Source organism: Homarus americanus, unplaced genomic scaffold (genome assembly GCF_018991925.1).
Source record: "Homarus americanus isolate GMGI-L3 unplaced genomic scaffold, GMGI_Hamer_2.0 scaffold48354, whole genome shotgun sequence".
Taxonomy (NCBI): Eukaryota; Metazoa; Arthropoda; class Malacostraca; order Decapoda; family Nephropidae; genus Homarus; species Homarus americanus.
The window spans coordinates 7,862,293-7,880,780 of NW_024723833.1; the positions used below are offsets into that span (position 1 = coordinate 7,862,293).

General features: G+C 35.6%; 1 protein-coding gene across 3 annotated transcripts in view; it reads left to right on the plus strand.

Annotated features, from left to right (window-relative positions):
- Positions 1 to 18,488, plus strand: part of LOC121863864 (PH-interacting protein-like) — a 41,761-nt gene that overhangs the window by 18,224 nt on the left and 5,049 nt on the right. For 2 of the 3 annotated variants that reach the window (XM_042362755.1, XM_042362756.1), the window contains exons 18-24: positions 934 to 1,141; positions 3,653 to 3,826; positions 4,751 to 4,998; positions 8,590 to 8,741; positions 9,647 to 9,898; positions 11,928 to 12,108; positions 12,451 to 12,781. In XM_042362755.1, the coding sequence (XP_042218689.1) occupies positions 934 to 1,141; positions 3,653 to 3,826; positions 4,751 to 4,998; positions 8,590 to 8,741; positions 9,647 to 9,898; positions 11,928 to 12,108; positions 12,451 to 12,781 (1,546 nt within the window). The remainder of the gene's footprint in view (positions 1 to 933; positions 1,142 to 3,652; positions 3,827 to 4,750; positions 4,999 to 8,589; positions 8,742 to 9,646; positions 9,899 to 11,927; positions 12,109 to 12,450; positions 12,782 to 18,488) is intronic. The other variant, XM_042362758.1, reaches the window with a different exon arrangement.

Consider the following 18,488-nt stretch of genomic DNA (forward strand, 5'->3'; position numbering starts at 1 on the left):
TCCATTCAATTGTATATTGCGCTCGTGTGCGGATTCCGATTGTCATATTCATTGTGTAAACGGGCAGATGACGTGCTCCACACTAGCAACATCTATCCGTCCCACTACCAAATGTGTGCTTTCGTTCGTGTGTTAAACATTGCATGTGAATGCCTGAGCTTTCCTGTCCTTTTTATAGTCTTTGGTGTGGGCTACATTGTAATTCAGGGTTCCCACTGACTGTGAAAACATGGTGAAGCCTTCAAAAAATTATGACCTGGAAGAGCTATGAACATTACTAAATTTTGTGAATAGACTTGAAAAATCTGGAAATCAGTTCTAAAACATAATGTTTATGACAGTTCTCATCTTTGGCAGAGAGAAATATACCTCTGAACTCTGTAGCTATTCTTAAAAATACAGTAGTTCACTTTTGTTTACAGCTAGAATTAATTGTTGTGAAATATAGTGATTACTGTATAATCTTATGTTTTCCATCTTTTAGGAATACAAAGGTTTTTTGTGATTATTTAAGTCTGATAATGATTTTATATTGATGCTCTTGATAACTTTTCTATGAAAGAAAACAGTGTATGGACCATCTTAGGAGTTGCGAACATCAAAAAGGAACAAAGAATATTATTTGTTGTTTGTGTTAAAATGTTATGGATTGGTTTATAAAAGAGTTTTGAAACATTTAATTTTACCTTGGAAAAGCCTGGATAATACATGTGGTAAAAGTGGTGGAAACCCTGTAAATTATGTATAGCTTGTCCATGGGTGTTCTGAAGGCTGTTTTCTTTGATTAGGTTTTAGACAATTCTTTGTTTGATCCATTTTCTTTTTTTATTTAATTTCAGGTAATATTTACAGAAATTTGTTTTGTAAAATAATTCAATTTTTCATCTTGTGAATTAAGAAATTTTAAGACTATTGCTTTTTGTTATGTTTCAGCACCAAGAATACGTAAAAATTATTGGAATAAAATATGAAATTAAGCCACCACGCTTGTGCTGCCTTAAACTGGGGATCTTGGAATTGGGCAAGGGAAAGCTCACCTCAGACTCCTTTACTATCAAATACCATGACATGCCGGATGTCCTGGATTTTTTAATTCTGAAGGCTACATATGATAGTGCTGTAAGGAGACAGTGGAGGCCAGGTGAGTTTGTTTGAACATTGTTTTGTTTTATATAGATAATGTTCTTGGTCTCTTACCCCATTGTACACAGTTACAGTGGTCCCTCGGTTAACGAATGCAATTTGTTCCACAGAGTCGTTCGTTAACTGAATCCATTGTTTCAATGGGATATTGGGTAATTGGTTCCAGCTCACAGAAAAGTACATACAAAGTAAAAAAAAATGCAGTAAAGTACACTTACTTTGAGGTGTGTAGAAGGTTCCTGTTTGATGATGATGATGGGAATTAGAAATGGGGGGTGGAGGAGGAGAAGGGAGAAGAGAAGGAAGTGGGGATGGAGTAGAAATCACCTTTCAGGGGACCCATGCTTGATTCAGTAATTTCACCAATAAAATTTTAAGTTCACTTGGTGTAATTCAAGATTATTTTAATTAAATGAACACTGCACTGCGCTATATATTATCAATATGTTAACTAAATTTCAGAATCACCAATAATTTCAATGTAAAAATGCAAAAATATTCAAGACACCAACAAAATAGATGTTCACTTCACTGTCAATAAAGCCAAACTGACGCCTGGTTACTGAGTCAAGCGGCTGATGGGTGCACAAAAAACTAGTTCCCTGTGCTGCATATATTATCAATATGCTAACTAAATTTTAAAATGACTAATAATTTTTATATAAAAATGCAAAAATATTAAAGAGCACAACTTTCTTGGTATTTACTCCACTGGAAGCGAATGTAAACATAGAACAGATTACTGAATTGGCAGACTAGCCCATCAGCTGATCAGCTGATGCTCACAACAAAACGTGTTGTTCATAAGGATTTCATTAATCAAAGTTTTGTTTGTTAACCGAATTGAAGATCCTTATGGGAGGTAATTTGTTAACCGAAATTTCGTTAATTGAAAGACCACTGTACTTACCTTTGCTCTTGTCCTATGAGTTAAATGCTGTTGCATGTATCCAATTGTCACATATTGTCTTGTAAGACATTCTGATTATTCTGCTTCACCAACGTTTATGTCTGCATTTTCGTGTTAAATGTCTTAAATTTTGTACTGCATGTGATATTCTATTCTGGGATTAGTGTCTGAAGATGCTTGTATGGCAGTCAGGTTGTAATAATCGGAGTCACATCATAATAGCAAATGGAATATAGAGGATTTTTTATTTTTTATTTGGTTGTGATGTTCAGAGGCTCTCACATATTTTGTAGTTTGTTTTGGTACACAGATGACATGATACTATCAAGGCTTCCAAGTGTTTAATCCTTAGGATCTAATTTTTATGGGTTTGAAACCTGTTATTCTGGATGCTGAAAGAAGAATCAAATTAGAAGGGACAGAAAGACATGTTTGAAGGAATTACATTTTATTAAAAGATAGAGAGAATAAGTGACACAGAAATGAGCTGTAGAAGTGGGTAAAATGTCAGAGAGATGCAGGTAAGGGTCTGTTTAGATGGTATGAACACATTTAGACATGAGAAATAAAAGATTGGTAAAGAGGGAGTACTGTACCCTTCAAAGGTGAATGATAGAAGGTAAAAGTGAAAGACGAAGAGGTGAGGTGAAGGATGCACAAGAAGTAAGGGGGAGGAACCTTCATAGAGAACAACTAGTGTAAGTGACTGACTTAGCAGAGAATAGGTCTTTCCTGGTGATGCATGATGCTGGGTTTGATGAAGTGACAGTGATAAACAAGATGGAAAGGAAATACCGTAGGAGAATACAATTATTACCTCAGTAAGAAAGAATATATGGCAGTTAATGAAAGGTAATTTTGTGTGCATGTGTGTGCCTGCATGTGAGCATGCATGATCTTGGTTATGGCCATCCTGTTTTAAGTGGGGAAAATGTTAAAACATTTGCTATCACCCCATTCTAGACTGTAAGAGTGTGGTTGGCTGTTGAAAGTTGTTAGACAAAATTTCATTCTTTGGTTGACTCCTTAGTCCTCTTTGACTGAGTATTGATGAATGCAACAACTTTATGTAAGTTATGTTGAAATTCTGAAGGGTAAAGGGATGCCAACCCTCTTGATAATTACCATTTACTGAATTTTAATAACTGAGGAAAGATCCTTGATGTCAAAAGCAAACAGGATTAGGTGTGATGAGAGATGAGTATATAGTTGTGTCAACTGTGTAACACTACCTCACCATAAATTTATTATTACTCATTAAGGCTTGCTAGAGTGTAAAATAAAACTTATTAAAAGTACCTATATACTTTTAATCGGAATGGTGCTAACCAGTTCATTACAATGTAGACTGTCATTATATTAAAGAAAAATTAATAGTAAAGTAATTGCTTGGGACACCCAAGAAAAGAATGAACTTCTTGAGTTCTCTAATATTGTGGATCATAACTTCTGTCTGCATAATGCAAATATCCTTTGTTTTGTATTGCAGAAAGTATCCATGAATCATAATAGCAGGTACAGTACTAAGCTGTTGTAGATATTGTAGCAAGTGTGATTAAAAACATGGTCTACATTATAATTTGTGGTTGTTGTGACCAGGTGACAGATTCCGGTGTATCATTGATGATGCCTGGTGGCTGGGCACAGTAGAGAGCCAGGAGCCTCATCTACCCGAGTTTCAAGATTCTATGTTCATGTGTTATCGTGTTCTTTGGGACAACGGAGAACGAGAACGACTTAGTCCATGGGACATGGAAGTCATAGATGATGAAAGTAAGTTGTGATTGATAACAGTAAGTTATAGTTGATAGATTTGAGAACTTCATGAAATTATAGACAGTAATACAAACAAGTAGTTTATAATCATGAGGTAACTTCTTTTCATATGACTTTCGAATTGCATAGTTTTTTTTTTTTTTACCCTCCCCAATATCTCAGCCATTGACCTTCTCCACAAGCTCACGAATGTTACACTTGGAACAACTAGTAAAAATTTCTTAATACAATATTGGTTTATTTTCTCTTATCACACAAATCAAACAATTGGCATGTGTACGTACAGTCAAAAAAAAAATCTGCACTTCTGGATCTGACTGCCTTCGCAATGATAACTGACTGAGGCCATGTTAATTTGGTAAGGTTGGTATTTCTGATTGTGCAATGCATTGTGTAACTAATATAATGTATTATGTATATGACATATAGTTAATGCAGAGAAAATAACTGGAATCACCCTAATAAATGAGTTGTTCAGAATTCTTGGCCCAGTGTGTTATATTTTATAGCACCGTAAAGATGCAGAAATTATTTTTGTTGACTATACATGCACCTTGAATATCTTATCTGTGTATTATTCAGCAATGACACTTGCTCCTAGAATGTCACAACTATGAATATAGCTGGGTGCAACTAAAATTCCTATTGGAGATGTAATAATGCTGAAAGAACAAGGTACAAATGTGGGAGGACAATTACAGTCACATTTTGATAAAATGAGGCCCATTTTTTATAATTATAAACCCTAATGCTTGCTAAAGCAGGGAACCACTCAGATGCTGCTTTGTTTCATCAAGATCAGTACTCTATCACCACTAGTAAATTTAAAAAAGATAGATGTCAGTATAACGGTTACCCTGTATTGTCGTTATTCGTTTCATAATTAAATTTTTAACATGATACAATGATGTGTTAACTCAGTGGAGGCAGTGGAGACTGGAGGCAGTGTGGCAGTGAAAAAGGAAGAGCTAGAAGGCTTGATGTATACTCTGCTGGATGAAGAATGGGCAATGCGGGACCCTGGCCTCGAATGTGACAGAATTTCCGTGGGTCTCTCGAAGATCATGAGTCTAGCCATCGCTGAACCATTCCTTGTTCCTGTTGATCTTAACGTTTATCCCATGTACGCTTTAATTATTGACTACCCGATGGATCTCACCACAATTAAGGTAAGTTTATGAAGATTTTTTTAACCTTACGTTCCTTGGGACTGATATACTGTAACCCTAAACCCACCTACTAGAGGTACTGTACTACATTTACTTTTACCTGGCTTACAATTTTAAATTTTTCTATTATATTACTACTTCATGCTTGCTCTTCTATTGTCCCTCTTTTATTTCATGTTTTTCTGTGAATATTTATGTAAATACATTATTTACAACACTTATGACTATAATGAGATAAAATGTTGTTATTTGAGCATTGTTTTGTGATTCTTTCTGGTTCCTTTTCTAAAGAAAATGTTTGTGGAATGAAATTGGTGAAAACTTACTGTGAGGCACCCCAAGTTTTCCATTTTAATGAAATGATTTCCCTCTAATTCTTGGCACATGAATGTTCAGCTACTTACAAACACATTATTATCACTATATTACAGCAATCACCTGCACCTGGCATAGCTTTCTGTTTTTGCCTCCTCAGCTTTGCTTTGGTATATTTAACATTGTAGATGGTCGACAAGCCCACTCCACACTCCTATAAAACATTCACAAGAACATTCTTTTCAAGTTTGTTCAACTTTCGTCAATGTACACGTGCAGTAAAGTACTGTACAGTGCACAGAAACACTACTCACAAGGCTACAGTATGCAAACACTGTTCACTCTGCTATGTACAGAACTGTATGTACAGTACTCACACTTCAAAAATGTAAATTAACAGTATACACACACTGTAGTCACTGTTTACTTCTTAAGACTGTATTCTTAGCTGCTTATGTCTTGGTACAGCAATGTACAGTACTGCACAACACAGATAGTATGCAAAAACAGCAGTGAGCAAGGGAACAACCTGGTACAATGGCAGCGGACTATGAACTAAACACGTCATGATGCTAGGGTTTGAGGAGATAAGCTGGGAGATGCATCAACCAATCACAGACATGCCATGCAGTCACATGACAGTATTAGCCAATTACAGTGTGTTAGCCTGTGGCTTAAGTTACTCAATCAGATTGCCCATCTACACGCCTAGTACGCATTCCTGCATCAAAGTATGATCTGACATCTCGGAAATTCATTTGGATACCTGGAATGGAGAGATTTTTCCTTAAATTTCTTGGAATGTTTAAAAAAGAAATTCTGACTATTGGAAAGTTTCAGGGATTGGAGATTCCAGCTTGATACAGTAGTATTAAAGGAAGCAAAGGTGATGATGTATGGAGGTATGCTGCTACTGTATTTTACTGCATATAAGATGCAACCCCCATTTCAACAGGGAAGATTTAGGGCAAAACTTTTGTGTGTAATTTTTCTCTTGTAGCCACAGTTTTCTTAAAATAATATATACTGTACCAGTAAATATGAAGAATAAATAAAAATAATACCAATATATAAATTAAAAACCTAAGGAATATTATCACCGATGTAAAGTAACGGCCTACACAGTAAATCAAAAGGTTGAAGAAAACTCACAACTCCCTGTACCTCCTTTCCCATTATTCTTAATACCATGCCATCCACCTTTCTTATATTATTCAACAATTGTGCTACTTCAAACTACATCTGTATACAATATAGTTTAAGCCAAATGAAAATTTAATACAACTGTCATTTGCATAGACGCTAGCTGCTTCACCTGAACACTCACTATAGCAATGCAACCCAGCTGATTTCCTAGCAGTGGCCCCCCCCCATACACACACACACTTCTCCCTCTTCCCACTCCCCAGCCAGCTCGCTAACTCGTGCATAAAGAAATGTTTATTCCCTTTATATGTGTTTTACCTATGATAATTATTTTTTACTTTTTTATTTTTATGTTTTTGCACAATATGTATGTAGAATTGTATGTTCATGTAACTGAGTAAAAAATGAACAAAGGTACATATAGTATATGAGGCGCTCAGCATTAGAAGGGGGTGAAGCGCCACCCCGGGCAAAATGCGTTTTTGGTAGATATCACCATTTTCACCCTTCCTCTACATGTTGACCCTCTAGCTAGAATAGAAATATGGTTGAAAGTCCTTCAAAAATAGAGCTGTTTTGTTATAGCACTCTTGCTTGCATCTTGGAGCTCTAGGGAAAGAAAAAATATCCATAAAGATAATCAAAGGCCACGAGTCCGAACACTAACAACACACCAGAAGCTGCTCTGTTTTTACTTACTCGGCCAATCAGGGCCGAGTTCCCTGTTTACAGTACAGTACAAATTTTGCTGCGCTTACTCTGTGGACACTTTCTTGTTGCCCCGTTTTTTTTTTTTTTTTATATATATTATTGTGACTATTTTACGCATCAAGTCTCCCACTGCTGTTGTGATGTGTTGCTGGTTTAGTGCTGTGTTGGTAAGTACCCATAACTACAGTTGATTAATAAATGTATTTTACAATTTTATTTTATGTGCAGGTCTCGCTTCATTTCATATTTTGAAATGTTATGTTATGTTTAAGTGATACACTGTTGCTCATTTGTTTTTACACTCAATTTTGTGGGTAGATATCAGCTGTTCAATAGCATCTGGCAGTGCTCCAGGTGCAGTATTACCAAAGAAACCAATTGACGCATTACCACCTCACCATTTACCACAAGATGTTTCACCACTACCTCTATTATCACCACCTAATTCATAATATTGGTGATGGATTAGCCAAAGCAAAGCCATACAATATACACTGCCTCCTGCCTCCCTCCCTCCCTCCCTCCCTCCCACTTCATTTTACTTACATGCTGTTTCTGTCACTTATTCTACTTCTGTCATCACTATTCATCAAAAGACTGTCATTCATGACACAATATTCTTTCTTTATTTTTAATTAATCAGTAAAGATATGTTACAACAATAATCTGTGTTTATTAATACCTGTACCCTTCACACACAATATGGTACTACGTGTATAAATCTCATAGGTAAAATATAATGTCATTGGCAATGCATATCCATATATGCAATGGTATAATGACTCACAGAGCACTGTTTTGGATAACACTCCATTTTCCAGGAGCATATCCTGAGCACTAGCCGGGGTATTACTGTATTTTTAAAAGGAGAGTAATTCTGGAATGATAAATAAAATGGCTTTGGTAAACAAGATGAATATCTGCGGACTTTTTTAAAAAAGGAAACATCATATAAGAACATACTCGTTATTTGGTCAGGCAGCAAGAAGAAGAAATGAAAGTTTGTTCATGTTGCTCTTGATTGTATCCTCTCTCTGCCATAGCTGGAAAACCCTTGTAAGAATAAGAAAATATTTTTTGTAACCTTTGATATAGTATTTACCAAAAATACTTCAGTAGTCAACAGGTTTTAATAGCAGATATGGCATTATTTAGATGTGGAAAGGGATTCTTACAATTATTGGCTTTGACTCTTCATGTAGTATTTACTGTAGGTAGTAAAATGTCTTTTTGACAAGTGACTGTTGGAATTTCTTATTCCTCCTTGTGGTTACTGAGGTGCACCTCTATACTTTTCTACAAATGTGCATTGACAATTTTGGACCTTTACTACTTATTGTGCTTAATTGATGTGCAGTTTATGGCATAAATGCAACTATTGTGTGCAGTTTTCTCTACTGACGTTTGATTACTTTTCAGAGTAGACTAGATAATCGGTTTTATCGGCGCATCAACGCAGTCCAATTTGATGTGCGATATATTGCAACAAATACAGAGAAGTTTAACCAGAAGGGGAGCAACATTGTCCGCCAAGCTAGAATTGTCACAGAGCTCTGCCTAAAGCTTATCAAGTATGTTCTCAGATGTGCATTTTATCCTTGAAGTATTGATTGCTGTCCATCGACTGTCACTTGCTGTAAAGTCAAAGTTTTTAGTCATCCCTCCCTCATCATTCATATCATGGCAATATCATACTTACTTTCATCATATTAATGCCTTACTTGTCATTCTTGCCATTACATTAAAAATTTACTCATTTTCTTTGGTACAACAATAAAAGTGAAGAAACAGATTTTTTCTTTGAAGATGAAATGGGTATTACTTCTTTTGTTACATAGTAAAGTATCTGTCAACCAATAAGTTTGGGACCAAGAGGTTGCTGTTAAATAGATACGGTAATTATTTAAAAGTGGAAGCTAACATGAACATGTGTACTGTACATTGAAAGCATGTGATAAACCATATTACATGTTTCAATTTAATTATACCATTAGTATCTGCAAATACTTGTACTGTACAGTACACTAATTTACTTTATTATTCTCTAACGCTCAGAGTTATTGAGTGTGCAAATTGGATTTCAATGTGTCATCATTCTTCTACAATCACCATATAACTTAGTCCTCAAACTAATGTGAAGACAAGTAGACAAGCACACAGTCACTGATTCAGTTGCCTGATTGTCCAATTTTTCCTCAGTTAATACCATATAGTATGTGAAAAATTAAATAAAAGAGAATAAGTCTATATTCTTAAATTTCATATTTAGAATGCTCAAATCTTTCACAAAGTAGATTTTCAGTTGTCAGACACTTTTCTGTACAGTTTTCCTCTTTCTTACAGACATGCTCACTTAACTTTGGTTTTTCTCAGAAAACTGAAAGGGAATGTAGACCATGATGCTATATTATGTAAAGAATATACTACATAAAAATTTCCCTTGAATACTAGTCATTATTTTAAATTTCATTCTCAGAGATGGGAAGTGTGAAGACCCAACACAACTGTATCATCAGCTTCAGGCTAACTACCACTCCCCAGACCACAGCGATGAGGACAATGTAAATAGAGCAGATGGAGGCATATCTAGAGGTTACCACAGTAAAGGGGGTCACAGCAAGGGACTGAGGGGCCGTGGCCAACCACTTCCAGATAGTCGCACCTGGCAGCAGAGATGCAAAGATCTCCTACGGAGTATTTTTGAAAGAGAGGATTCCATGCCTTTCAGGTGAGATTGTGTTTATCAGAAAGAATGGATAGTGAAATATTGGTAAAAAGTCTGTACATTTCAGAGGTGGTTAGCAAAAGGGAGAGAGGAAGATGAAAGGATAAGATGAAGGCTGCCCTGAAATAATTCTGGGAATGGTACTCAAGGAAGCAGCAGAGTACATGAATTATGGGAGAGCATGATACTGAGGGGGTTTATAGGGATATTACAGCTAGGCACTCCCAGTTCACCCTGCTGTAAATGGGTACCTATGTATACAACTTGGGTAAGTGAAGGTGGTCAAGTGCAGTATTGGCCATGCTGCCTCCTTGTGTACCGAAGGCTTAGTATGCTGTACAGTGGCTGTGTCCACGGGCAGTCATGCCTTTGGGACTCACTTGCTTTCAAAGCTGTAAAAGTGAATGGATGATGGCAAAAGTAGAAAAACGACTGTTGTTCCTGACTATCCTGTTACTTAGTGGGAGAGGATTTGAAAAATTATCTTAGAATTTAAGGTAATGTTCAAAAATGATATTTATTTTTCCCATCACTGACAGACACAGTAACTACCAAATTTAATCCGTTCTCTCTCTCTCTCTCTCTTGGAAGTCTTTTTCCACTGCAATGCAGGGAGGCTGAAATCTGAAATCAAGTGGAAACAATCTCCCTTCAGTCAGTGTTCATTCATTCTTACTGTTGTAACCAGTTTTACTATCGTCGGGTACCAGTAATAGCTTTAAATATTCAGTTTTCTGTATATATATATATATATATATATATATATATATATATATATATATATATATATATATATATATATATATATATATATATATATATATATACATACATACATACATACATACATACATACATACATACATACATACATACATACATATATATATACACATATATACACACACACACACACACACAGAGTATTACCCCGCTTTACGCGGTTTCACTTAACGCGATTTCTCATATACGCGGTGCCTCGCCAGAACCGAACTTTCACTTAACGCGGTTCATCTACTCATATACGCGGGAAGCGGCGCGGGCACGATGCGCACAAGGACACCCAGTCATCAAAACATTACCGAGTTCTTCACTCGCCACCCACCACAGCTGGCCCAAGTCAGTGATAGTGATAATTATAGTGAGGATATGGACTTATATGGACTTTGAGGGGTTTGACAAAGAGGCCCTGCAAGCCTCTGTGGTGGATAGTGATACAATTGATACAAGTGATACAGGTGAGGTCCAATAATCTGCCCTCTGCCTCGGAACCAACCCCACATCCCCGTGTGCCCAGCCATCTTTTCTACTAATGTAAGTGTTAAAAAACCTAATATTATTGATATTTCTCTTAATTATTAATTGTGTGCATACCATCATAAAGTTAAGATAATATTTTTACTACAACATAGTTGTGTGTTGTCAAAAAGTGGAGTTTGGGGGTCGGGCCAGTCTCTATTGGAATTAATCCCATATGTTCTGTTGTTCACTTAACGCGGTACCCTGTGGGTTCAATTGACCGCGGAAAGCGGGGTACAACTGTATAGGTATATATTTATATATATATATTAAAATACCCCTGTATGTACAAAGTAAAAACGTAAAATAGAGAATACAGTGTAACTAGTCTTTGGGTATGGGAAGGGAAAAGATAGAATGGAGGAGGGAGGGCTGGAAAGATTGAAAAAATGGAAATGTGTGTCTGATCTAAATCTCAAATACTATCAATGAAAGTCTCGGGTTTCATAGGTAATACCAGTACAAATCAAAACAACTTAAATCACATTTCTGCTCTGAGTTAGAAATATTTAGTTCACTTGATTTTAATCCTGCCAGTCCTGCTTATGACATGGGATTCAGACTTAAAAGAATATATAACAGTTGAAGACTAATTATTTAGATGCTTAAAACTGTGCAATTACTTATTTTGTTAGTAGTGTACATGACTTTATGGATATTTTCACATCCTCATTAACTGTTGCTTTTCATTTCTTCCATACTTTTCTATATATTTTATTGTGTTTTCCCACAGATATCCTGTAGATTTGGATCGTTACCCAGACTACAGCCAAGTAATTGATGTTCCAATGGACTTGACAACAGTACGAGAGGAACTGTCTGCCAACGGTTACACCACACCCCATGACTTTGCCAAGGATATGAGGCTTATATTTACTAACTCTAAAAATTATAACACGAATAAGAGGTCCCGGGTGAGTAACGCTGTAGGGCTTCTCTTCATCACAAGGGTTTTCACTGGTAAATTTCTTTTAAGGTTTGATATTATATATTTTGATAGACAAAAATAATATCGAATTTTACTACTAATAATTTTTTAGAATTTTATATACCATATGCAAGGTACAGATATAATATATATATATATATATATATATATATATATATATATATATATATATATATATATATATATATATATATATATATATATATATATATATATATATATATATATATATATATATTAAAACCTGAGGATGGTACTTACTATTTCATTATCACCCTCTTATAATGATGTCACCCACTCATTTCAGATATACTCAATGACTCTACGTATGGAAGCTTATTTTGAAGACCAGATAAAATCCATTTTATCCACTCACAAAGTGCAAGGTAAGCGTAATCTCTCTAAGATCAATCCTCGCAATCAAAAAGGAAAGTTACTCACTACTTCTCATAAAATGCAGAGCGGAAGAGGTTGTGTGTCCCAGACTGGGGCGACCTCTCGCAAGGTATCTCCAGCTCTCTCCTTGGGAGGCAGTGGAGTCGAGCAGAAAAGGCTACCGTCAGCCACCTCACAGTCTCCCACAACAGTCTTGACAAGGAGAGGAACTTCCGGCAGGACGAGCAACCTACGCACAAAACGTACGTGAGGGTAACTAACCCCACGTGTCCAGAATTGTGCCGAGTGATGGTGGTGTTGGCTCTTTGGCTGTTGTCTATACTGCTGCAGCACTCAGCTTCTCTGGCTCTCACACCACCTGCAGGATGTAAAACACTCCTCCAAATTTGTATAACCCCTTGAGCTCGTTAACTTATATTGGAAAAAAAAATTAACATACAGAGGGAGATAGAAAAAACCATACACAGGGAAAAGAAAAAAATTAGCATACAGAGGGAGAGAGAACCTGCAGTTACTTAATTTAAATATAACGTCTGTACATTGGTTGACGAAGTCTATATTCACTTATCTGAATTTGTTTTTAATTTTTTAGTACTGTACACAACATATGGTTATTTATGTTGTTTAATGTGTACAGGCTATCCTTGATACATGAAAGGGATGCATTCCTTAAATTTTTATAGTGAAGCGATTTTCCAATAGACTTAGTTTTATAAGTAGAGAATATGTTCCACAACTTTTATAGCTTTATTACAAGTAACAATAAATGCAGCAGCTGGGTTGGCCAATCAGACACATGTGCACCCATGCTCTTCATTTTTCTTATTTTATAATTTTATATTATATTTTCATTATTTCTAAACCACGTCGTTTATGTAGAGTGGAATACGTGTTAAAGAAGTCTGTTTTTCCCAGACGCGAATTTGCGAGGTCGGTCTGTATCACTGTGCATTGTAGGATTTATTGGGAGATTCTAAGAGTGAGTTTCAACTAACCACAAAACTCTTTGTCTGGCACCTGGGATTTTACTGTACTGGGAAACTAGAAGGAGTAGCTTGTAGGGGAGGATAAGGTTAGATGTATTTGAGGGCCTCTTTAATAGATGTTTTACAGCATTAATTTGGCCTCAAGGGAATTTCATAATCTCAGGCCATAATACACGACACAAATGGCTCCTGTATGATCCTCAGATGATGCAGGTAGAGTATCTGAAGATGGATTGGCTTGTATTTTTTTCTTTTGTTGCTCATGGAGAGTTGTAAAACTAGATGCACATAACAGCATTGACACACAAAGTTACTCTTTTGACATGGAGCCCATTGTTCAAGAAGTTGGCTTGTAACTATTAGGAGAGAAGAAAGATTGACTGAGGAAAAATGTGAGGTCCCTCCATGTCCTATATTGGAGGGTTACAGGTTTGTACAGAAGAAAAATAGCTGCTGAATGAAAGTTTCACATTTGTTAGATACAAAAATCAAAGGTTTCAAAGGAGGGTGTTGTATGTGATACAATATCTCGGTAGTGTTATGGTGACAATCGGTGCTGTGGAAGTAGTTTTTAATAATAGAGGGATGATGGTTTGAAAATTTTCACAATGCTGAAATTATGATATATCAGTAAATGGTAAGATACCTAACAGATCTGAAGGACAGGAGAATGGAAATAAAGGTTGGATAGGGAAGGCAGGTGCTATTAAAGTGAATTTGTTTAAAGTAGGATTAGGATCCACCTACCCAAGTGGGTATTAGTTTTCAGTGTAAGATCATATATTGATTTTTTTGAAAATGCAGTCTTTAATTAAGAAGGAACAAATATAGAAATGAAAATAAAGTCCTTTAGGTATATTTTTGATACATTAGCAGATTGTTTGATTCAAGCAGATATTGATTTACTGTTCGTCAAACAATATAAGTTTGGGAAGAATACAGTAGAAGTGTTGTTAAAGAAACTGCTTGCTTAAGTTTTGGAGGCACAGTATTTTGCAAAGTCAGCATTAACTCAAGTCTTCAGTGACAGTTAGACCAAGACCAGCATGGGAGTTAAAGTATTGTCTTGACATGTCACAAGATCTTTATATGAAAGATTGTTTGGCATTCATTGGTCATCATCAAGGATATTGACCTGTATTTGATATTTCATTGTTTGTGGTGATTAGATATGATGAGGCCCTTTTAGGTATGACTTTAAATTATGGACTACTTAAGGGATCATGAGGATGTAGGCATCGTGTATCAGTAAAAGCAAGATATGGTGTTTTAAGAAAATCTGCTTCAGCAATATACATTAGTTATTTACATATTCTATTAAAAACAAAGTACTGTATACCCTCCTCCCTGATAATTTTAGTTTATATGATATTCCAAGTTAACCTTGGATTCCACAATTGGCAAATTCATAAACCTCTCCATGCTCTCGGGGTTAATATTCTTGTAATAGCGCATTATATTATAATATGAAGGTACTTCCATTGATGTGGCTGTCTTTTACAGCAAAATGTAGCATCATATTTTCAAAAGAGTAAGGGAACCTGAACAAGATGCATTGTTGTATTACATCCTGCGCCTTTGCTAACTCTGAAAAATATAATATGACACTATTTTTCAGTCACTTCCTCTTGTATATACTGTACAGTACTGTACTCTAGCTCTCACCTGTTGTTCACACCTTACTGAACTATGTGAGATGTGTTTCATACAAATAGCAAAGTTCACATGTATATAATGTTTAGTTTGTGTATTTAGGCAAAAGTGACTATCGAATATTACTAACACTGGGTGGTGGACATGTTTTACACACTTGTTTTTGCTCTATTTAGGCACCCCTTTATGTGTTAACATCGACATGTATCATATGTGCCATCCACTACACAAACACTTCACCAGTAGTTCATACCTATAGTTCTTGCTACATCTACTATTAAACCACATGCACAGATAGACTTATGTGTCCAGTATTTCCTCCACTTAAACATACCATCTCAACACTGTCCTGTGTGTACAATCAACTAACTCTGCTAGTTTTATGTCATATGTGTTCTTCTTTGTCCTTTGATTGTTTTCTGCTTTATCCTAGCTATTGCTCATAACAGCCTTCTTGTCTGCTTGTACTTGGTGTGACTATCAGGGTCTACTCTCTTCATTTCATTATTATATTATATTTTTTTCAATACAGTAATTTGACTGCATTACTGTATTTTACTATTACATGTCAGTTGCTAACATATAATTACATCTTTTACTTTCATTCACTGAGTTTTTCATACTATGCCTTCGGTGTAACCCATATTATAGACATTTAACATCCACTTCTCCATGGATTCAAAATAACCATAATTAACTTCCAGTCAATAGGGATGACTAATAATTTTTATATACTGTACAAGTCTGGGACTATTTATCCAGCATGCTTGGGTCCTGGGGATTATTGGATAAGGTTTTTTCATAATTTGGAGAGCCAGGCTTAAAATGTATTAAATGTACAGTAAAACCTGTGTAACTCACTGTAAAAACTGTTCAGATCACTAAATTCACCCCTAAAAGTAGCTTTAACTTTACACTGCAACATTAAAACTTGAATTTGTAGGCATATAAACAGCTATAACAAAAGTATATTAATAGCAATGATGAAAGCATTAAAAGAGCAAAATTGATACAGTATAAGTTACTGTACAAACTGCATCTCATTCACCACTGACACTCACCTTAGCAAGTCAACAGCATCCTTAGAGCACCATGGACCCGTAGATACCTAAAGCTTTATACCTTATGATAACTATTTATTTATTTATTTATTTTTGTACTTTTTGTATGTAGAATTGTGTGTGCATGTAAATGAGCAAAAGAAATGAAGAACATTATGGGTATGGTATCTATGTGAAACTGTGAATTGAAAAAGCCCAAACATATGCTTATAGGTGGCAGACCCTTTGAAAATTTCCCGCTCGACTCGGAAATTACTTGGTACTCATTTTAAATAGTTTATTCCAGAATATAGCCAGGTTTTGGAGCATTCCAGATATCGAGACACTGGATAAATGGTACCGAGATTACTCAAAGTCACGAAAGTCTTCCCGAAAGTGTGTAAAGATGACAAAAACTAATGAAAACAAAAAATAAAATTAAATTGAGACTATGTATGTGAAAACATGGACAAATGTATGGAATTTGTAATCTTATGAAAGCATGGATGAGAGTGTATTGACACTGTATAAGTTATGATAACATGCATGATACAGTGCTGAGGATGTTTAAACTGACTGCATTTCATAAATATCTGCTCTCTCCTTTTTCAATTTCTTTATCACTCTTTTCCATAACATCTATAACAGCCCTCTATAGTTTCCTTATTCAAATACATCGCCTTTTTAAGTATTCACAGTCATGTTTTTCAGTCAGCCAATTGGAGCAATAAATTCCATCATAATTACATTAATCAACTTGGTAACCATTGTCATGCCAACATCAGCTGATTTGGGGGGGCTGACTGTTTTATTATATTATAGTGAAATATATGTGACTTGAAAGGAAAAGACTTCATCAAGTTACTTGATGTAAAGGTTGGAATAAATCACAGGTGTTTACTGCCAAATTAGTTGTGTTAGGTTCTTAATGATTCATTGAATTATTCTAAAGTTTTTCCTGCTCAATGATACAGCATTTGTGATGTGGAGGATCTTATGTTTGATTACTATCTGGAATTGGAGGATTGAATTTTCTCCTTTTACCAAATCCTTGTACATGAGTGCAGTACACTTTTGGGTGCACTTTCTGAGGGTGGAACACTCCAGTGATGGGCCATTATCCTGCCAAGGGGGTGAGATAACCCAATAGTGGCTAATTATCAGGGATCAGCATCTGTACATCCGTCCTGAGTAATGTTTTAAAAGGCTTTGACTGGTGGCACCCCTAATAATGTGAATGAAAGAAAAATAAAGACTATTGGGATTGTCGCTTATACACCAGTCAGTCGAGATTGGAATGAACTTTATGGACTTAAACATCATAGGTAGAAAAGTAGTTGTTTTTAGGTTGAGGATATTTCTATATTTGATGACTGCACATGAACAGTAGACATTGGCCAAAGTTTGAAGGTTCTGTGAAATGTGAAAGGATATTCTATAAGACTGATTGTGTTTGAAAGGGATTGGGAAAAAATTCCTTCAGAGAAAACCTTAAGAGAACTACAAAAGAATGAGTTTTTTAATAAGAATGAAGAATCGTATCAGAAAAACTGGTTGTTGAATATTTCATTTATTTTCAAAATAGCTATTTCTTGATTTATTTTTATTTGTTCAACCTTTGGCATTAATATTAAAGAGTGGGTTTCATTTCATCATTGGCAATGTGATTTATTTTGTGACTAAAATGGTTCATGCTGAATCCTTTAAAACTATGATATTGCCTCATTTTTCCAGATCACATTAGACATAACATTCTGGCTCATTTTACATTTACTCATCCTCCTGCACTGATGACAGTTCACACCTCGAGAGTGTAGGATGTAGGTAGAGTTGGAGAGTGTAATGGTGAGGGGTAGCTTCATAATAATGGTGGTTAATAGTTTCATAATAGTGGTGGCATGTAGATTCATAGTACAGGTGCTCCTCTACTTACGAACGAGTTACGTTCTTGAGGCTTGTTTGTAAGTCCAACTTTACTCTTGTCGATACCAAACATATTGTAAAAAATTAAAAGGTTATGGATATTTAGTACAGCTATACCCTTTAATACAGCCTTAAAACCTGGCTCGCTCTTCTCCATTTAGGTAATGTTTGTTCTATCTGGAATTTTCTTCAAAATAATCCAGTCTCATCCACATAAGACACCTGTTCTGGCAGATAACGCCCCTCAGTGATGATGTTTGTATCTCTGAAAGTTTTTAAGTTGAATGTTCTTAAGTAGAGGAGCATCTGTACTGTAATGATGGCAGGTAGTTTCATAGTACTGTAGT